At 40.9% G+C, this 21,854-nt stretch overlaps 3 protein-coding genes across 3 annotated transcripts in view; all 3 read left to right on the top strand.

Annotated features, from left to right (window-relative positions):
* abcb10 (ATP-binding cassette, sub-family B (MDR/TAP), member 10) overlaps positions 1-4,071 on the top strand; it is a 13,631-nt gene extending 9,560 nt beyond the window's left edge. The window contains exons 6-12 of the mRNA XM_005733401.1: positions 4-139; positions 230-309; positions 449-629; positions 1,140-1,183; positions 1,338-1,372; positions 1,530-1,588; positions 1,689-4,071. Of these exons, the coding sequence (XP_005733458.1) occupies positions 4-139; positions 230-309; positions 449-629; positions 1,140-1,183; positions 1,338-1,372; positions 1,530-1,588; positions 1,689-1,882 (729 nt within the window). The 3' untranslated portion in view covers positions 1,883-4,071. The remainder of the gene's footprint in view (positions 1-3; positions 140-229; positions 310-448; positions 630-1,139; positions 1,184-1,337; positions 1,373-1,529; positions 1,589-1,688) is intronic.
* A 5,641-nt stretch (positions 4,072-9,712) lies between these two features.
* acta1b (actin alpha 1, skeletal muscle b) lies at positions 9,713-13,696 on the top strand. Its single transcript, XM_005733280.1, has 7 exons — positions 9,713-9,796; positions 10,626-10,762; positions 11,266-11,590; positions 11,949-12,110; positions 12,545-12,736; positions 12,854-13,035; positions 13,197-13,696. Exons 2-7 carry the CDS (start codon positions 10,634-10,636, stop codon positions 13,338-13,340), a joined length of 1,134 nt encoding a protein of 377 aa, XP_005733337.1. The 5' UTR covers positions 9,713-9,796; positions 10,626-10,633; the 3' UTR covers positions 13,341-13,696.
* A 906-nt stretch (positions 13,697-14,602) lies between these two features.
* Positions 14,603-19,251, top strand: ccsapb (centriole, cilia and spindle-associated protein b). Its single transcript, XM_013910889.1, has 5 exons — positions 14,603-14,686; positions 15,584-15,990; positions 16,849-16,908; positions 17,161-17,381; positions 17,463-19,251. The coding sequence occupies exons 2-5, from the start codon at positions 15,609-15,611 to the stop codon at positions 17,643-17,645; spliced, it is 846 nt and encodes a 281-aa protein (XP_013766343.1). The 5' UTR covers positions 14,603-14,686; positions 15,584-15,608; the 3' UTR covers positions 17,646-19,251.
* The last annotated feature ends 2,603 nt before the right edge of the window (positions 19,252-21,854 follow it).

Genomic DNA, 21,854 nt, shown 5'->3' with positions numbered 1-21,854 from the left:
ACACGTAAAGAAGCCCCCATTTTCCAGAATCTGAATCTCTTGGTCCCGGCCGGTAGCATCATGGCTGTGGTGGGGGCGAGTGGATCTGGGAAATCATCCATGGTTTCACTTCTTCTCAGGCTGTACGACCCCGATGCTGGTGAGAACGAGCTCGTTCTGTCCTCTCCGCCGTGACTGTAACACTTGAAGCTACTGATAAAGTGGATTTGACATGGATGTTTTTGTTCAGGTGTGATCACCATCGACGGTCATGACATCAGGGATTTAAATCCTTACTGGCTCAGAAGTCGCATTGGAACTGTTAGCCAGGTAATACTTTAATGGTTAACTTGTTTTATACAGCAGATATAACGCATACCACACAAGTTAAATACGGCAAAAGCAATGCATAATGTATTACAATACATGACCTCTCACCCCTGCTGCACTTTTCGCCTCCCTCTTGCAGGAGCCGGTGCTCTTTTCCTGCTCTATCAGAGAGAATATCGCTTATGGAGCGACAGATCCAGATGCTGTAACCACAGAGGACGTCTACAGAGCAGCCAAAGTAGCCAACGCCTATGACTTCATCCAGACGTTTCCTAAAGGCTTTGACACTGTGGTGGGGGAGAAAGGAGTGCTGCTGTCAGGTGAGGAACCAAATCAACTATTTATGAGCCGACACTACAGAAAGTTTTATTTGTGAGACTTAAATGGGAACTATTTTTTCATCTGTCCAATTCCTTAGACATTTATTTGTGCTTTCACTGTAGTGCCTTAGACTGCTCTAAATGCTCCCAGTATAAGATAAATTTAAAAAATATATATTTAGTGCCATGAATTAAATATTTAAGAGTAAAAATATGGAGCTGAACATGAGCACAATAGACCTCATTTAATTTGTTTTAATTACTGAGGAAGCATGTTCAAAATTCTCATCATGAATGGATGGATTTAAACTCCAAAATCATTTTTGTTTTAATATTTGATACTACCTGTTCAGAAGCTCTATCTTTAGACTCCTTAAATGGGCGCAGGTTTCTTTTTTGAAAGCTCGCGCTATCAGAGCATCATTTCATTATTTCTTTCTGGGGTTTTTAGCTGCTGTTGACTAACTTGACTCTGACTGTGCACATAATTACCTTGTGTCTGTTTGTCAGGTGGTCAGAAGCAGAGGATAGCCATAGCCAGAGCTCTACTCAAGGTAAATAGACTGTAATTGTTTTACGCATCTAGAATCATTGCATTCACCGAAAAACTTGTAGATTTATTTTGACTAGAATCTTCTACTCTTTTTCCAGATTTCCTTTTTGTGTGAAATGGTGTCTTTTAATCATATTTGTGGTTTCTTTCCACAGAATCCAAAGATCCTGCTTTTAGATGAGGCTACCAGGTGAGAGACGGAGGAATGAATTAGAACTTATCATACTTTGTTGATTTGTTTGTCATTGTTTGCTCATCTGAACATGAATACGGATTGTAAGTAACCTGTGATAGAAACTTAGTTTAAAGATAGATATTAATATATTTTAATCTTCATCTTTCTGTAGTGCGCTGGATGCTGAGAATGAGTTTCTTGTCCAGGAGGCTTTGGAGCGTCTGATGGAAGGTACACTTTACCCGCTTTGCTTTCCCTGCCTTTCCTGTTGCGTCACACATACGTAACCACACTTATATTTTATTTCGTGCTGTTGTCGTGCTTTTAACAGGGAGGACAGTCGTGATCATCGCTCACCGTCTCTCTACGATTAAGAACGCGGACGCTGTTGCTGTGCTGGACCAGCGGCGCATAGCTGAGTGTGGCCAGCCCACTGAGCTGCTAGGAAACAGGCAAGGACTATTCAGGAAGCTGATGGAGAAACAGGCGTTTCTACAGGAAGAGCAGCAGCGAGCACTTATCTGATCGGACAGGGAGCACGGATGCGTGAATGATAGAGAAATCAGGAGGTGAGGTCAGTGTCTGTGATAACCTTTGAACTCCAGTTGAAGGGAAGCCACTGGAAAAAATCAAATTTTATTTCTGCTTTTCTTTCTGTCTCGTTGCTGAAAAGACTGCCGTACATAGCATCACATGTGGATCACTCAGTACTTTTTGAAAATATCTCATCTTATGCTGAAGAAGGTGAGATTAAGAGAAAGGACTTATAACTACAGTTTTAGGGGAAAAGCTCAAATCCTGTTTTCTATCATTCAGACGTTCAGGAGGAATTTTGAAGAATTTAAATGTGACACTGTGTCTGCGTCTGGATTTCTTTTTTTTTGGTCAAGTTACCAAAACAGTCCAGATTGATTTTTACAACTCTGCTAAATGTATATTTGTTTTTGTCTCTCTACAGCTGATTTTTTTTTTCTATAAAGACTTGAAGCCTTTTACTGTCATATTAGAGTCTAAAGAACTAATGAAACAAATGAGCAGCTATATATATATTTATATATATATGTATGTGGTGTTTACACCCTTGTAAAACAGGACTGAACACTATTTTAATACATTTTGATTAATGTAAGCACATTTGTTAGTTTTAGTCTAAACCAGTTAGTTCAGTTACACTCGTGTAACTGTTTGTGTTCAGGATTTAACTGACAGCCTTGAAACTGTTGAACTCTACTGTCTTTGTTTGTCAAATGTAATACAAATAAGTTCAGATGCAGGGTAAAGCTGACTGAGGCTGCTGAGCAGACACTTTTATGTTTGGAGATCTGCTGCTCTCAAGGAGGAAGGACACTGGAGTCAAGTCAATAGCGTCTGTGCGGGTCTGCGTATCATCAAAACGTCTATTTCACTGTCAGAAATCCACATTTTCATCATCTTATATTGTTTTCAGAAAGCTATGCAGCGCAGATGAGTTTAACCTTTTAATTTGGAAAAGCCGAAAACGGCATTGCACCTTTAGACATGTGAGTGTACATGTGAGCACAGGTGACGCTGCTTAAAACTGCCTATGTGGCACAATCGTCTCCTCTGTGCACAGCGGGGTGTTTACTGGATGTGCACTTGGCTGGCTTTAAGTTCTCTATAGACATGTAACCATCTACATGTAGCTACAGTGCTGAAGCTTATAAGACACAGACTCAGAAGCGATGACACTCCTGCATAAATATTAGGTTGATAAATGCCCTCTTCATGTCTCACTGAGATTCTGTTTGAGAGGATATTCCTTCATTTTTAACCCAGACATGTAAATGTCCTGAGGCCAAATTCCTTGCTTCTCTATCAGAAACGGCTCCTTTTGATTTGTCGCTGTAGAGCCCAGTTAACCTTTGTAACGAGTAGCTGGGAACATTACTGATTACTAGTCTGCATTAGTTACTAAACTCCTTTTATATTTCAGTGAGTGAGAAAAAACAAGCAACATGAAGGACTCGTATAATTTATCACGTATCATTAATATAGATGTTATAGTGCTGTCTTACACATACTTGCTGTTTGTTACATTTGGACACTCTGGTCCATTTTGAACTAATTAATCGTTGGAAACTGTCTATGACAACTGGCTAAAATATCAATTTAGCTCACAGTTTGTAGGCAGTGATGTGAGGTGGCTCATAAGTGACACTAATGCAGATGTAGTTTTTGGGGAAATTAATCCGGCATTGATCTGCAGTGACTTATCTTGTGTGTCACTTTTAGAGTTATTTATTTATTCATTGCAGCGTGTAGCCTGTGTTTCAGGTGGATTTTATCTGTGTGTTCTTTATGTTAAGTATATTGAACACAAGGTGGTTTATTGTGGACCCGTTTCTTCTTTATCATTTTTTTTTTCACTTTAGAAGGAAAAACAATTTTACTCAAATCACATTCGAGTTTCACATCATTGAGACATGTTAGTCCACATTTTAGAGCTAAGTTTACTTGAAAAGTTGCCTTGAATGTCTTTTTGCTAAACTGGAGAAGCTGGAGAGTAAATTCACTCCACACTAAAGTAAATGCTGAACGTCCAGCTGACAGCAGGTCAATGTGCTCACACAACTCACAGCTGCAAGTTTCTTTTTCTTTTTCTAACTTGTAAATAGTGAGATATAAATATGACACGGTGGGTTTTAATGATTTTTTTTTTTTTGTGGTCAATAAATTATAATACTTCTATGTAAAGATAAATAAAGTAAAATACTAATAAGTTGCTCTGTGTGTGTGTGTGTGTGAGTTTTATGTGAATTTTTTGTAAGTGGTTTGTTATCATACACAGCTACTAGTCCCCATAGAATCAAATTACACCAAATTACACTTTACAATTAATATTGTAAAGTAAAAAAAACATAGAAAACCCTAACAATCAGATGAACCCCTATGAGCAAGTACCTGGTAACAGTAGGAAGGAAAAACGTCCTTGTAACAGAAAGAAACCTCCTGTAGAACCAGGCTTGGGGAGGGGCGGCCGTCTGCCACGACAGGTTTGGGGATCTGGGGAGGGAGATGGGACAAAAAGACACTGTGAAGAGAACCAGAGCTTAGTAGCCAATGATTAACAGGCCTTTTATGTTGCGGGTCAAACTGACCTGTTTTAAAGTTAAAAAATCGAAGGGAATTTTTTTTTTTTTAAGTATTTTTAACCCCCGCATGTTTATATCACATAGATAGTGTTTGGGTCAGTTCGACCTGGCATTCAAAGTAGTTGTTAAAGGGGTCAAAATCTATTTGTTTTATGTGCAACTGTGAGACACATTTCACCACACGCACAACACTCCCTACATGAGGTTCTATTGACCTCGTGTAAACCGCGTGAATGCAGGTGGCGTTATGACTTCTTCTCCACCCACATTGAGGGGACACTCGCCAGCAAGAGAGCAAAACGTGTAAAGAATCTCTGCAGTGGAGTCCTGACAACATTCCACAGCTACATATGAGACATTCTCCTGTCAGAGTTTTACCGAATGAGCAGCAGAATAAAGGGTCATAGCCCTGAAAGCTCTAAAATTCAACTTTGATCATAGAGGAGGAGGATCTGTCTGCAGATGAAGACCATCGTGAAGTTAATTCTGAATGTGAACCAAATAAAGAAACTGATTTATATTTCTCCAATCATGACAATAACATCAAAATGGTGAAATAGTCATCTTCATCCTCAAATATACATCAGGCAAAACTGCAACGTAAAGATGGCCTTTTTGGCTCCCAGAAACAAATCTAAACAAAACCACATGCATAGCATAGAGGAGAGAAGGGACATATTTTAAACAATCAGCCACGTGGTGACAGGTGTGCTTCCTCTTAAGCCCCGCGTCACACGGGTTGCCCACCTCCAAACCAAACCGAGAGAGTTGAATGAGTTGAATGGTCATCACACTAGTATTTAAACAGTTTACAAAGAAGCTGTTACACTCCCACTCTTCAATTGACTTTCCACTACAGTTCCAGCAGAAACCATGTGATGATGAATCAAGCAGTCCCAGCTGCTCTGCCGTTCTCTGTCATTATATCACATTTGTTCATCCATATTACATAAGTATCTGGATGATTACATTTTCAGCCTCAATTCAAGGAGTTTAATAAACGTGTTGCGCTAACTTGCAATGTAATATCCACGGGAAATAATTCTGTAGTTATCCACTATAGGTGCCTCTCAGGGCTTTTGGTGTTGCTGACTGAGAAGTGCCTTTATTCTTGAATGTATCCGGTCCGTGATTTGACCACTGTTAAAGTCTCTCTGATTGGTTTATTTTGGTTAATGATGAGCTCCTTCATTTGCATTGACATCACTTCACTTCATATTGAGAGTTCAGGTGAACAGCCTCTATATTGTTTTAAATAACACTTGGGGGAAAAAATCCAGATGTTTTATCAGCTAAATTTGTCATGAAAAAACTCAGTTGTCCAACTACTTTGTGCAAAACGGCAGTAATTCTCCTCATGTTCATTGACCTAACCGCGTTTCAGTGCGTGCCTGTGCAGTGTTTCAGGCTCTCACTAGGTGGCACTGCTGCTTCATACACTGAGCTACCTTCCTGCTGTGAGGCTCTCACTTCAGGTTTCTGGTTCAGTCCTTCATACCAGACTGAAACCTCATGGTTGTGATATGACTAATGTGTATTCAGCTGCTGGTAGGTTGTGATGACAGTGCTGTGAGCTTTGCTGCAAATAGACCGTTGTCCCATCTGCTGGCACACAGACAGGTCGTGGCATTGAAGGGATGCAGTCGATATATTTATCCTTGTAAAACGTTTGTTACACCTGGGGGGCAGCTTAAAAGTCCATGAAGATGAATCAAGTCTTATTTGAAATTTGTCAGTTCTGCTTTGTAAATGACAGGTTTTATAGCACATCCACACAAGACTGAACCACACTGAAAACATCTGGAATAAAACAATGATTTGATGAATAGTTTTATTAATTCTTGACCTTAGTGACCAAATAATGCTGTAAAAAAGACTATCTAATTTAAAGTCTAAATATCTGATCTTGGAATATTTCTGACATATTGCTCAAGACTTTGATGTCTTGCTGCTTCAATTAATTGGCATTCAGCTTAAGACTATAGACTTTGGGTTCTCCCCTGCACCAGACCAGGTCTCCAATTCCAGCTCCATGTGCTGCAGCTCCCCTCACCGAGAAAAGAGGTCCTGACCCTTCTTGGCCTTACACAGCAGCATTCAAAGTCTTTATTTGTCACTTGGAAACACCACACAGAGCCTTACATTGCTAAAAAAAAACAAAACAAACAGGAATATAACTATATAATATATAATAATAAATATAACTAAATAACCAGAATAATTTACGTTGCGTTTTGAATCTCAGTCATGCCAAAGCACCATATGGAGGAATCTCAGGAGAATTTCTACAGTCACATAAAGCAGAGAAGACTCAATATAATTTTGAGAAATCCACCGAATAGGTAGCCATGCATCAACCTCTGCCTGTCTTTGGCATGTCACACCGCCCATCATCTTCCATAACACTGCCCACATGGTGACATTTTACCATCTTCATGTTATGCTCACCCCGAGCACTGGAGGGTGATTCCATGAGCTGATTGAATCAAAATGAAGAGAAACAAGAGCTGATAAAGGAGCTGATATTTTATGGTTGTGTTCGATTTTTACCTGTCCACTTACAACATCCTCAGTATCCTCAGCCACTCCTCACAGCAGCAAAATGGACAGCAAGTTCATTTAAATCTCCAACATCAAGTCCTGCCTATTCGCTCTTAAAATAAAGAAAGATCTACTGTACATGTCGAGCATGCTGCCACACTTTAAAAGGTAGCACGCTCATGTACAGCAAGAGTATTGGTTCCAGCTACTGAATGCCTGAGCTTGTGCTATTCTTACACGTTCCCTGTCACTCTCGCCCTCTGTGCTCCCATGATAGTCCTGAAACTTTCAGCTGAAGAAAGCCTCACTAGAAAAGTTGCAGGTAGGCAGCCACAGAGACTGAGGGAGCTTTTACAAAGAAAATACCCTTTTCCTTCAGCCTATTCACGTCTAAAAAGTGTCCAAAATGCTCTCTGTCACCAAACTACATCTAATTTTCAAAACACACAAACCCCCCAAAATATTCTACCCTTTCCAAAGTCTCTGTCTCTCTTCAGCTGCCTCGGTCACACATCTTCCGACCAACTGCACTCATCTTTTCTGCCACCTGCTGCACACACCCTTTCACCTCCATCTTCCTCCTCCCTCTATGCTCCAGGCTTGCTCTCTCTAATCTCCTCCCCCTCGGCCCCTCTGACCTCCTCTTGCGCGTCTCCCTCTTGCGCTCCCCAACAACTGCCCGTCCCTTTACATTTTAGGTGTTTCACTGGCCCCCGGATCCAAAATGGTTCACAGCAAGTGCATAAAAGTAGCTCAACCTTGCTCTGCAGCTCCTCCACCCCTTCAGCCCCCCCACACACACGCAAACACATTCCCTAATCCACATTCTCTCTACTTTCGGCCTGTACCCAAGGAGGCCCTGCTCATTTGCTCTCATCCACCAAGGCATCCAAGATTTTGTCAGCCTACCTCCTCTTTTCCTATTTTCATTGACATATCAGTGAGCACAGGTTCTGCAGAAATGCATTTTAAGTTCAGGAAGGAACCACTGAATTACTGAATGCAATTAAAAATTACCTGATTAAGTCCTCTGTTTACACAGGCAATCAATTCATTACCTCCAACCTCTTGCAGGCCATAGTTAGGAGCAGTAATGACAGTCCAGGTTATGTAAGACTATGTGTTGATATTTCTCTCTTCCCATTGAAACCCAGCTCGATAAGTAAAATATAGAGCAACCCCTTTTTATCAGTCAATATGTCCATTATTGATAAATTACCCATCATGATATATTTCAAAATATTTGCAATTAGATGTGTACAAACAGCCACAGTCAACACAAATAATCTACAAAGAAATCCTTGATCTAAGATCTGAATATTAAAAAACTAAATAAATGAATAATTAGTCATGTTAATGCTGTCCTGCTTTCTGTATGCTGCTTTCAGGTAGGAATTCCAGGAGTTGCCAGACCCATTGTGATTTTTTTTCTGTCTGATTGATCAGTTCACCATAAATATGGTTCTCTTCTCTCCTGCTTTAGATCCATCTCTGTTTTTGTTTTGTTTGTTTTTTTGTTTCTACTCTAATCCTCTCTCACTCCTCCTATGGAGTTATTATAACCACCTTGGCACCTCCTCTTTCATTCCTTTCGGTGTATCCGTCAGTAATACACACTAACATGCATGTACACACACACGCACGCACACACTCTCCATTTGTCACACACGCACCAGCTCCCCTCCTCCATTAGAGTTATAATTAATCCAACTGCTTCACTGACAGAGCAGAGTAGCCCCTTCAGATAAGGTTTCAGCTGCTGGCTACTTCGAACTTAGAGCTCCGTGAATTTGAAGCCACGTGGGCTGCAGGATCCGATTTTGAGTTTAATTCATTGCACGTCTTGATACACGATTTAATGCATCTTAATACATTTGTGGATGCAGTTATAACTGAGAAGGGGGGGGGGAGGGTTACGTTTGCAATCTCCTAATTCTGATTGGTTCTCTGTACATTGATCAATATGTTTAGTATTTAGTGGTTGTTGTTTTTTTTTAAAAAGAGTATATTTAAGCTAGCAATCAATGAATAAAAAGTACACTTTTATAGCAACACTGTAAGTTAATTCTACTCTAATTAATGTGATTAATTAGAAATAAAGCGTTAATTCTGACATATGATGGCTGAAATAATGCAGTACATATTTAGCTGTTATATACAGAATTTCCAACTTCAGCTTTTGTCCGTTGACCTTTAATAAACCTGTATTAATTGAGTTATTAATTGGCCCTGTACAGCTCTCTTCCTGGTTGACCTGTCAGTCACTGCTTCAAGCCCTGGCCCTCACCGTGGCCTAAATCTGTTCAGATGAGGGAAGCATATTCCCATTTTAAGGCTGGATGAGGCCTACTAGCAACAAATCTATAACCCTGCTTGGTAGCAATTGGCGTCTCCCCTAGAAACACTCCCCAGTGGTCCGCATGGTCCTTATACGGCCCTCGAGGTGGGACCGCGAGCCTTGATGGGAGGTCAGAGCGACAGTTCCATATATGGCGCGCGCTCTCTCCACGTCGGGGGCGCGCAGCGTCACTTGTGATCCCCTCCTGAAATCCGATTGATGGAGTGCCCTCCTTGCCTTCACGTCGGCACCCCACCTCCACCCACTCCCTAGCCTCGGCCTGTCAGTATCCTAATATGGCAGAGGGCCGGGATGGGGGCCAGTGCTGAGGTTTGTGAATGGTGGACGTTCGGTATAAAAGGTGGACAGGCAGCAGTAAGGACTGTAGCTGGTTCAGCAGCAGCACTGGTTGGGTCGTTCTCTCCGAGCCGCAGACACACCCCTAAGGTAAGACCCTGCTAGGACCTGACACTCCTGAAGCCACTCATCCAGGCTGGGACACTAGACTAAGCCTTAACCGGGGAGCCACTGCAATTACTTAGGGGCAAAAATTAGGAAGGACCACCGGGGACAGGAGGCATAGGACTTGAGGCTGATTTGGGGCAACACGACTGCTGGAGGATAGCTAGACCATAGGAGAGACCTGAAGGAAGAAGAACTGTTTACAGTTGAGGAGGCAGAACACAAACACTGTGCTTGACAGGAGAAGCCTAAACTATCAGATCTGTAATTAAATAGACTAAATAATTGATAAATTGATAGATAGGTAGATAAAACATTTGGACTGAGTTTCTGGTCTGATCTTAAGCTGTTCTACTTTATGACAATTTAAAAACGAGAGAAATTTACCTGAGGGAGGATTGGTGAGACAATGGGAATACTAGGGATTTTGGTTCAACTTTAGCTTATTTTAGAGCCTTGATTTCTTCTAAGATTAAATAAAAAGTAAATCTTAGACAAGTCTGGCTAAATTCCAATAGAAAATTTAAAAATAATATCAGTTACTTTTAATAAGATTTAATTGACGTTTACAAAAGATACTCATCACGCGTTGGTTTGTTAATGCACCATAGATTTATATAGCGCAAGCAGTGGACTTGAACAGGTTCATGCTCCGTGAAATTATTTTTAGTCTTTTTAGCCACACGTAGGATGAGAATACAAAATAATGATAGAGTTAATCAACGCCTTACTGTGTAATTCATTTCTGTCACATACATTATGGATTTGATGTGATTTAAACTCAAATATTTTGTCTTCCTCTCCTCTCTTACAGAAGCCAACATGTGTGACGACGATGAGACTACCGCCCTTGTGTGCGACAACGGCTCCGGCCTGGTGAAGGCTGGCTTCGCCGGAGACGATGCCCCCAGGGCCGTGTTCCCCTCTATCGTCGGCCGTCCCCGCCACCAGGTAAACAGCGAAGAAAATTAACCGATAGACTTGATATTAGCCTGGACTAATTGGCGGCAGTCATTATTTCACACTCACTAATTGTCACACCTCACCCATCACACCGTTCAATATCAAGAAATACAATTAACCTTCCAAAAAATAAATTAAAATCAAAATGCAATAAACAAAAACAATAAATTAACATTTTGGATTGTTAAAACATTTAACATTTATTGCTAAAAATGATTGTAAAAGTTCAGCTGCTTGCGCAGCTGATATCAGCGCAGTCACAATATTTTTGGCTTCTTTTACCTGGAGCAGCCTTTAAATTAGTAACAGATGAAGTGCCAACTTCACAACTGCTCTGTCTGTCTCTGTGACTGATATGTGGCACATTTACGCAATGGTCACTGTGTCTGTCCGAAGACTTTAATCTGTCCAGGAAAGGTCGCACATCTGTATGGATCAGTTGACGTCCCCGGCTAACCTTCCTTTTATCTTCCCCTCTCTCCTCCCTTCAGGGTGTCATGGTCGGTATGGGTCAGAAGGACTCCTACGTCGGTGACGAGGCCCAGAGCAAGAGGGGTATCCTGACTCTGAAGTACCCCATTGAGCACGGCATCATCACCAACTGGGACGATATGGAGAAGATCTGGCACCACACCTTCTACAACGAGCTGAGAGTGGCCCCCGAGGAGCACCCCACCCTGCTCACTGAGGCCCCACTGAACCCCAAGGCCAACAGGGAGAAGATGACCCAGATCATGTTTGAGACCTTCAACGTCCCTGCCATGTATGTGGCCATCCAGGCTGTGCTGTCCCTGTACGCTTCCGGCCGTACCACTGGTAAGACTGACATAAAACAAATAAACAAACATAGCTTACTAAACACATAAAACACATATAGCTAGTTTACCTTATTACTTAATAATATGTTACTGACATAGTCAATCGATCTAACATAAATGACAATAACTATTGAGGGAGCAATTTCACAACAAAACGCTTTTACGCACAACTTTTACGCACACTCGACCAGCCTTTCTGGAACTGTTCATGTAGATTTATTTGACTTTATCTCGTAAATTCACCCCCAAAGCACCCACTTTACCCATGATTTTACGCACAAAACGTATTTTTTAACCTTTTTTTTTCGTTTTTTGTCGCTCGGACTTTACTAAATTTTATCCGTGGCTCTCTATAGGTATTGTGCTGGATGCTGGTGATGGTGTGACCCACAACGTCCCAGTCTATGAGGGTTACGCCCTGCCCCACGCCATCATGCGTCTGGACCTGGCTGGTCGCGATCTGACCGACTACCTGATGAAGATCCTGACTGAGCGTGGCTACTCCTTCGTGACCACTGGTGAGCAATTGAACAATAATCAACACGGCCTGAAAGAAAGAGGAAAAAGAAAGAAGGAAACTAACATTTTCTAGCAAGACGTTATCTGGGCGAAGACGAGTCTAAATTGTCAGTTAGCGTTCACTTTTATTAGCAGTTTTTGGGATAATTTGCTATGACATGCTTTGATCAAAGATTTACCCATACAGATCAAAAGGCGCAGCAAATAATTGTCACACTTTGTGAGGCCTATTAATGCCCACATGCGAGCATATTGATACTTAAATGTAAAGATATTGTTTTAAATAGAGTGAAAATAAGATGTGTACATGTTCACAACAGCGAAGAATTTGTGTAGTTTAGCCCATTAAATCCGTGTTATTACGCACATTAGTATTTCACGCTTCACGCTTTTGGCACTCTGAATAATAACTTATCAACTTATAACTCCACAGCCGAGCGTGAGATCGTGCGTGACATCAAGGAGAAGCTGTGCTATGTGGCTCTGGACTTCGAGAACGAGATGGCCACCGCTGCCTCCTCCTCCTCCCTGGAGAAGAGCTACGAGCTTCCCGACGGTCAGGTCATCACCATTGGTAACGAGAGGTTCCGTTGCCCCGAGACCCTCTTCCAGCCTTCCTTCATCGGTACTTCAAAGAATCAGTTCTTTTAAAAAAAAGTTTTTGCCACCAAATAGACTTATGGAGGCTACTGGTACATACCGGGTAATAATTTCTTAACACTTTTTCATCTCACCTGAACAGGTATGGAGTCTGCTGGTATTCATGAGACTGCCTACAACAGCATCATGAAGTGCGATATTGACATCCGTAAGGATCTGTACGCCAACAATGTGCTCTCCGGCGGTACCACCATGTACCCTGGTATTGCTGACCGTATGCAGAAGGAGATCACTGCCCTGGCTCCCAGCACCATGAAGATCAAGGTACTTGAAATTGAACTCAAATCAGAGAAGCAAAAGTTTCAGAGTTTACAAGAAGATTGAAATATTTTATGCATAAATTGGCAAATACGCACCCGATTTCACTGAACACTTGTTTACTTATAGAAACCGGCACTTTACTAATCCACTCTTTCCTCCTCCAGATCATTGCTCCTCCCGAGAGGAAGTACTCCGTCTGGATCGGTGGCTCCATCCTGGCTTCCCTGTCCACCTTCCAGCAGATGTGGATCTCCAAGCAGGAGTACGACGAGGCCGGCCCCAGCATTGTCCACAGGAAGTGCTTCTAAATCCTTCATCTTTTTCTCCAGCTTCTCCATCATCTCAATCATTTTTACCACCAGCCGTCTGGAGATCAAGCAAGGAGGAGGATCGACCTCTGCGGCACGACAACACTCTGCTGTCGATGGACTGTCTGTCCGCGCTGCTGACATTCATATGCATTTTTTAATCCTTTCAAAAATGTGCATATTTTATGGCTGTCTGTTGTCTGTGTTGCACGGAGAAAGGCTGTGAAAACCACCACTGAACCATGCATCCACCAAAAAAACTTTAATAAAAAAAATAAGAACAACATGTTGCCCAACACATGTGAATGTAAGTGTATATACATATTGATAATTTATTAAAGTCCATTATTTGGTAACTTTGCCCCTGGTCTTGTTTTTCCGGTATTGGCAGAGGATGACAAACAAAAGCGCAGGGAAATCAGACGATAAATACATTTTTATCTCTTAAAAGATAAATTTGCCATAAGCCAACAATGCAATATTACAGTATTCAACAAATCCTGCAAGAACTGTGGGAAATAAACCGGGATAACCACTAAACGAAACATAGTGCGGCTAATTGTTCCACGAAAGACCAGGTGCAGGGCGCATTCATGGACATCTAAACGCGAGCTGGCACTAATGTCTGGATCATGTTTGGATGGACGAGAGGCAGGGGGAGGGGCTGCTAGGTGAAAGAGGTATTGAAGGGCGACGCCTTCGAGCAGTTGCCGACAGTCGGTGTTTGACTTGCCAGGAATGCGCGAAGGCAGCAGCAGCAGCTCAGCCTTTTAGACTGACTGGATTAGTAGCATATCCGACACCTGACACCCTCCCTGCACGACCATAGGAGCTCACCCACCGGCCCCCAGACCATCTTTAGACACAACCAGACTCCGGGTACCGTGGGTCATCTCCGCAGGATTATACCTTATATGCATATAAGCTCACAGGTTATGTAGATGTAGGTTTGGGAGTAGGCTGTAGGCGCGCACATCATTTATAGCACCCGAGTAGCCTATTGTAAGCCAACATGTTTCCTGTTACCCCCCCTACAGAGCACCATTTATCTTAATTAACAAGTTGGCCTAGGTGTAATCACTGAAGCCTAAACGGCTCATACCTTATACGACAAAAACAAACTGTATTTCCATCCTCTTTTGCCATTTTTTACAAGTTCCATGGCCGCACAGACGGCATTCCTGACACCCCGGCGCGGGGCCACCTGTTGCGGGTGTGTTTGGCTTTTTAAAAACGTCTTCAGGTGGGCGGAGCTAAGCTCGGAGACGCAGTCCCGTGTGTGATTACAGCAGCGGCACTGTGAACGCCATCTGTCCTGCTCTGCTTCCGTGAAATCCGACCCCGATGTGAGTATATTTACTGTACGCAAAATTAGACAGTTACAGCCCCGAATTTCTCCGTGCCAGGCGCGCACTGCTGTTGAGTAGTGACGATGGATGGTCTGTGACATTTAACGTTTACTGCGCTTCACCTGCGGGCGCTGACAGGCGATTATCACTGCCCTGTGTCAGTATTAGCGCCATATGATTAATAATGGAGGTTTATAAATAACACATTTGTCATGAGGAGGTAATAGCTATAAAAGCTACAGGCAATAAATAGCCAGCTCACTGATTCTCAGTTACAGCCTAATGGCGTATGGTACACTTGTGCTTTCTGTACGCATGTGTTGATTAGCTGGACTACGGAACAGCATTTTTCAGCAGTGAGGACAGGCTTGTAGAGCTGTAGCTGAATGCGTTTCACAGCCTGTCGTGTTTTTTTGTTTCTTGTTTCCTTTTTTCATACTGATTTGTATCCGACCTGTAAATTGCAATACTCAAGAGCAGTTTACACCTCTGCGGCCAATCAGAGGAGAAGGTGGCACTTACGTCATCGCGTTCAGGAACTTTCTGCTCTTAACGATGTAACGGGTTTTACCGGAGGCCATTTAAAAAAATGAAACGCCGATTAAATGAATTAAAAATGGATCGTTTACTATGTAATTGTCCCCAGATTTGTCTTTTGTCCTCTTTCCTAACACAAGGAGGCAAACTGCCCCCGCCTGCATCCGCCTTCGACAGGATGTAGGCGGGCTCCTTAGAGGAGGGGGAACCCCTCGTGCTGCTCCGTCATTGGTTTTAACGGCTTCCCCATTATCTTTTAAATGTCTGGCGGTGCTAACAAACACGGAGCTGTGTGTAAAGGGGCGTGGAGGCTGTTTAGGCGTGTTCTGCTTGAGTAACAACAAGCTGTTTTTTCAGTTTATAGAGTTTTCAGAGGAGCAAGATGGTGGCGAAGAGGATCCGCTCGGAGTACATGAAGAAGTTCAAAGATCCCAAATGGGACACGTACACTAAATGTTACGAGGAGATGTTGAAGTACAGGCTGACCCGCAGGCTGCTGGAACACACGCACAACCCCTGGTTCTGGAGCGGCTCCGATACTGACTCGGACTCGGGAGGTAGAAGTCCTCCTATTCCTCCAAGCAAGAACCAGGTACGGGACCAGGAGGATACCGGTGGCCGCGCGGAGGCTGAGCTAGAGGAGTGTGGGGGTGCGAGGACGGACACACAGCAGGAGCAGAGCAGAACCTCGGGGCCCGTACCCAGGCTTCCTATTCAAGAAGAGGAGGAGGATACAGGGCCTGCTGCACAGTCTGCACTTCATGGTAACCTGTATAAAACCCTTAATAACATACTGGGATGTATCATTTTAAATATTATGTATTAAAGCCACCGAAAATATAATAATAATAATAAAGATAAGATAAGACTTTATTGATCCCACAACGGGTAAATCTTTGCATCACCTCAGCTCAGGTACAGATATCAGAAGGAAATACAAAAATACAAATAAGTACAATCAATGAAAAAAAGTAAGATAATACACTATATACAATGGTAGCATACACAGTATGTGATTATGGATATGGTTGGAAATATGGAAGACATAAAGTATATAGCTTGATATAGCTATTGTACCACTACTATTCCTATTTATAGACATGTACACACACACATGTAGACACTAAATATACATATGTATACATATACATACATATATACCTGCAAATGTCCATACACATGGAAGGTCCATTATGCATGAAGTGGTGACCGTGGATGTTCACAGTGTCCAGTGACTTATGACATTGTGATTGAGGAGTTATAGAGTCTAACTGCTGTTGGGATAAATGATCGGCGAAAGCGCTCCTTCCTGCAGCGAGGGTGTTTCAGTCTGTGACTAAAGGAGCTGCTCAGCCCACTCACATACTCATGCAGTGGGTGATGTGGGTTGTTCATAATAATAATAATAATAATAATAATAATAATAGTAATAATAATGTTCCCGGAAAAATTCTTAAGTCTTTGACTCAAAGCTTTTGGTTGTCAAGTTTATTCTCCAAATTTGAGCCCTCTTGTCCAGCTCCTTTATTTCTTTTTCATTCAGTTGCCCTATTACTGCATTGTAGGGATACATGCTTGATACTTTACTGTAACTTACGATTTTCTTTGCTCTTTTGGCCCAGCATCTGATGCTATGAGGGAGACAAAGGTACTACAAGAGGAGCAGAGAGCCAGCAACAGAGGTAATAAGTAATTAACAGTTGCTGAGTCAATTAAAAATAAATAAATAAATGAAAAAGCCTTATAATAAACATTGTTAATGAAATGATGAACTGAAAGTTGATTAAAGTTAAGTCAATTTGTATTTTGCTTTTAGCAAACAACTCTCTGTTATAAGCAACGTCCATAGATAGTTTATAGTGCCTCTGGTTTATTTTGTGAGTTCCTCTTCCATGTTGGTGGTGCTTTAGCCCGTTTGCTTCTTCTGTTTATAGAGAGAGACTCTGAAGGACCCCGACCACAGCAGAGTAAACCCTCAAAGTCCTTGAGGCAACCCCGGCAATCACAGCGGGTCAGGCCTGCACCATCTCGACTGCCCAGAGAGGACAGTAAGGAGAGCAGACATCCTTTCGCCTTGTATGGGTCGGGGGAGAAAGATGCAGACACTGCAGGAAGGAAGACGCACAACGTCGGCCCAGTGGCTTCGACTAATGAGGTTATTTTACTGTCATAGTGGATTTGTTGACAGGTACATACAGAAGCTTGTTGTTACATTGGATTTTTGTTTACCTGATAGATCTATGAATCGGCTCTGCGTGCTAAGACCAGGCGGGAGGTGGAGCGTCATATCCAGACTCAGCGGTCTGAGCGGCGGAGAGCCAAGTCCGCTGACCTGGACAAGGCCAGAAAAGTGGTCCAACCTGAGTTCAACCCCTGGCTAACTGAGTACATGCGTTGCTTTTCGGCTCGCTCGCGATAGGACACAAACTGGAAAAAAAGACCCTCTACATCAGGATGACTCTAGACAACAAACACAAAACTGAAGCCATCACTGCCTCTCACCTCTAAAGTTTAAACTTCAAGTGGCCGAGTAGGACTATATTTATACTGGGATTACTTTTAATGTTCCCTACTATGAATTTGATAGTTACTTCATCTAGAGTTTTCTGCAGTTCCTTTTTTTAAATGTTCTTTTCCCCTATATTTTAGAGTTAAAATTGGCATGCTGTAAAACAAACATACCTCAAGGTTTAAAATGAATCTTTTTTTTCCCCTAGTATTATTGAAACAAAGAAAATAGTTTCAATAGAAGTAACAGACAGATAATAAGGTCTGTTTTTTGCATAAACAATGCAAAAGAGCATAAAAAAAGCATTATTGAATGATATTAGAGCATAGGTATGATAAGCACTAACAGAGCCCTTTAAAAAAAGAGTTCTTGCATATAATATAATAGGGTCATAAATGACCACACTTGGTCATTTTAGTGGCTAAAGGAGCATGGTCACTTGAGGGTTAAACACTGACACATGTAAATGATAACATGAAATGGATTCAAACAGATTCTCAGGATGAAAGCTGACTTTCCTTCAATGTTAAGTTTCACTGTGTGGCTTATTCCTCTATGTTTCTATAAACCGCTTTTACTAAGACAGTACAATAATATGTATTTTACAGAGTAAGATACTTTATAACAAATGTAAAAATAATTGATACGTCTGTAATACACAAGTTTAGTTGAGGATGAGGAGTCCCAAACGTATGTCAAAGCCATACTTTGATGCAGCCCCTTTAAATACATGCTGTATAAGATGTACCCATATTTTTATACATAGATCTCAAACTACAGTGGGACATGTCGAAAAGATAGAGCCTTGTTCTTCTGAGGTAAAGTGAACAATGGTGTGAACGTATATAATAATACGTCATTTCCTGTGTGCGCACACAGACACACAAATTTATGCCAAGAACTCGGAGTAGTTTAATCAGATGAAAGTTTTATTTCAAATTCACTTGACTTTTAATGTGCATATTTTCCTATTTGTGCAGAGTACAGCTGGGTACACTTAATTGATGTATAGATATATTGATATGTAAGAGTGGATTTTTAATGCTGGGAGCTGCTTCACGTTTGTGTCCCTCCTGATGGTTCAGACGTGGTTGTTAGGTAGTGACTCACTTTATGCTGACAGTGAAAATCACACGTGTTTTGTGACATTGCATTTTCAAGTATTTTCATGAACTCTGATGCGTTAGTGACTTAAAGTGGTTTTATAACTGATAGCATTGCTTTGTTCTTAATCATTTTGGTGCTAAGGTCTCAACGGTATTGTGGATACTGCGGACTTTCCTTCATACATCCACACACGCAAGTAGCAGCAGCATCAGAGAGAGTTGAACACACTGCAGTTTTTTTGTTTTAAAAGCACAGGTAAATAGAAAAAACACAAGCAGATTTAGAAACATTCAGAGAAAATAACCAACTACAGAGAAGTGCTGCACAGACAACACCTGAAAGATTTACAGGGGACGCAAAAACGATAGACTGTGTTTGGCTAACGGAGCACAGTCTATCGACTTGCAGCTGACTTGCTGCTGACTTCAATAACTTAAATCACAAAAACAACAAGCATGTATGGAAGCTGTATGGACAACAAACATTTTTTGGCATCCATGAGTAAAATCTTTGACTAACTTCTGAGAAAATAACTTGAAATTGAAATAAATACATTTTTTACTTACGGCTCAAAACTAGGGTTGTCAACATTAATGCAGATTAATCCGTCATCACACTTAACGCGATTAAAATTTTATGCAATTCACCCATCTGAATTGCAGAATGACTCAAAATCCCTGAAATGTCTCCGTCAATGTATTTCGGGCAGTTTGTCCAAAGTTTGTCCATTCTGACCGCCAAAGATTTTAATCACATTAATCATGATGATGCGTTAATGTTGAGAGTCCTAGTCAAAATCTATGTATGTTTGTTTGTTTTTGGTGTGGTGGCAAAAAAAGCTTCCTTATGGTTTGGTTTATCACCTCTTTGTGTCCTCTAGAAATATTTCCAGTTTTTGAATAGGCCTTTGTGAGGGTTTGACTAGTACCTATGTAAGCACATACATGAAAGGCAACCAAAATCTGTGTTGTCCTGTTGTTTTCAACAATTTAATATTTGATATTTAGCAAAACTAAATATCAGAATATTTTAATCTACGTGATTTGGCTCCGTTTTAAGCCTCTGTATTTAAAACCTTCTGTCTGATTGAGTGTTGGATTTGCAGTTGATGCGCTGGCAGATGGAAGATACTTAAAAAAATTAATTGCTACTTGCATGCATTTCATTAAACTAGAGCGTGTTGAGCTCCCTTTGGTTTGTTGTTGAGGCCAAACGTCTTTATCGTTATTAATTTAGAGTCAGTTACAGCTTAAATAACCATTAACAGGAAATGCATACAAACACATTATGCTGATGTACTGTTTGGTTTTCAGCCAGTCAAGAAGCGCTTTGATCATTTAATCACTGTGTTGTTTTCATGTAATTAATTTATGAACATTAGACAAAAGTATGTAAACTCAAATAATGACTGTTCAAACCACAAGAAGTCAGATCTAGTAATGTAACAAAGATAAAATAAGCTTTGTGCCATTAAGACTTTGTGAACAAACATTTTCAGCTGTTGTTGGTGTAAATATTTTGCAGATGATAGTTTGGTTAGTGGCCCCGCTTTTACTTTTGTTTTCACTTTTTCACACTTGATTTCTGTGAATGTTGAAACTTTGAGTTCAGTATTACATTAAGATTTGCTTTTAAGTTATAATGAAATGCAGGTTGGTGCAATATTTTGATGCTTTAAAAGTCTGTTTTGAGCCTTTGTGATTTTAGATGTGATGAACTTTGACAATCTCAAAAAACAGGAGGGAAGCAGGACGATACATTCCTTACTTCTTTGTTAGTTATTGGGACAAAGCTTTATAGTCGACTTAGACTGTTTAGACGTGTACCTCTAGTCAGGAGATATTTTACTCACTATGTGTTTTTCTTAGGTTTACATGATAATGTGTGGCAGAAATCCACCAAGCCAAAACATTCCTGACACGTTACTCATTCACGCTTCACAGTGCAGGATGATGTTAGTGAAAAATGAGTTTCACGTGATTGTGAAGGCACTTGCATGACAAATAACTGATGTACTTGGTCTAGTTTACTAACAACAGATGTAACAACTGTAAAACTGCTTAATTCTGTACATTCTTTGTTTACATATTGAGCTTTGAACAAGCTTCATTGTCATAATTAAAGGATTTAAAACAGGTGGGCTTACGTGGTGTTACGCTGAGCTTTTAATAAAATACATTTACATCTGTGATTATTCTCAAGACTTATTTAATATTAACAGGCTATTTTCATTGTGTCTTAATCCTGATTCTTGCAGTGACATGGTGTGGTCTCTCAGTACATTATCAAGCACCTGCTGTATACTGAAATAAGTCTGTTTACACTAAGTTTTTGTACAATAAATTTAGCATATTTAATAAGGCCATGTACAATTTTAAAGGTCCTGCAAATATATATATATAAATACATTTTCAAGGCTTTTATTACCATTTGGGTTAGGTGGATCGCATGAAAGATCTGTTATACCTACTGTTTGATAACCAGGCTCATCTCCTAGCTTTGCTCTGGACATACTCTATCTCATCTGATTTCAGAAGCTAAGCAGGCTTTTCAACAGTGACACTAGACATCTAAAGTTCCATAAGTGGTCAAGAAGATTAGAGGACTGCTATTGAAATGCAGTAAATATGCACATGCAGTACTGTACATTACAGCTGTGAAACTGAGAAACTTCACTGGTGTTCACGCGTTCTATATCATTGTTGCAACATTTCAGATTAGATCCAAAACAAGTTTGTCAAAGTGGGAACGTTTTTCATATTTGATTGATTTTATATTGAATGACCCTTTACTGAATCTATGACTGTTGCAAATAAAAGGAATCCTCTGATTTTACGTTTGACTATACTCCATCCATCAGAGCTCACAGAGCTCATTGAAATGGTTTCTGCTTGGTCAAAGATTGTAGGTAAAAAAGTCTTGTTTAGTGAAGACAATGCTGGATTTGTAGTAGTATTTATTTTAAAAACATATGCCTTTATCATACATAATAAATTATAAATCTATGATATT

Source organism: Pundamilia nyererei, unplaced genomic scaffold, assembly GCF_000239375.1.
Source record: "Pundamilia nyererei isolate P.nyererei 1_Seehausen unplaced genomic scaffold, PunNye1.0 scaffold00051, whole genome shotgun sequence".
In the NCBI taxonomy this organism is placed as follows: Eukaryota; Metazoa; Chordata; class Actinopteri; order Cichliformes; family Cichlidae; genus Pundamilia; species Pundamilia nyererei.
This window is presented reverse-complemented; position numbering and strand designations above follow the sequence as displayed.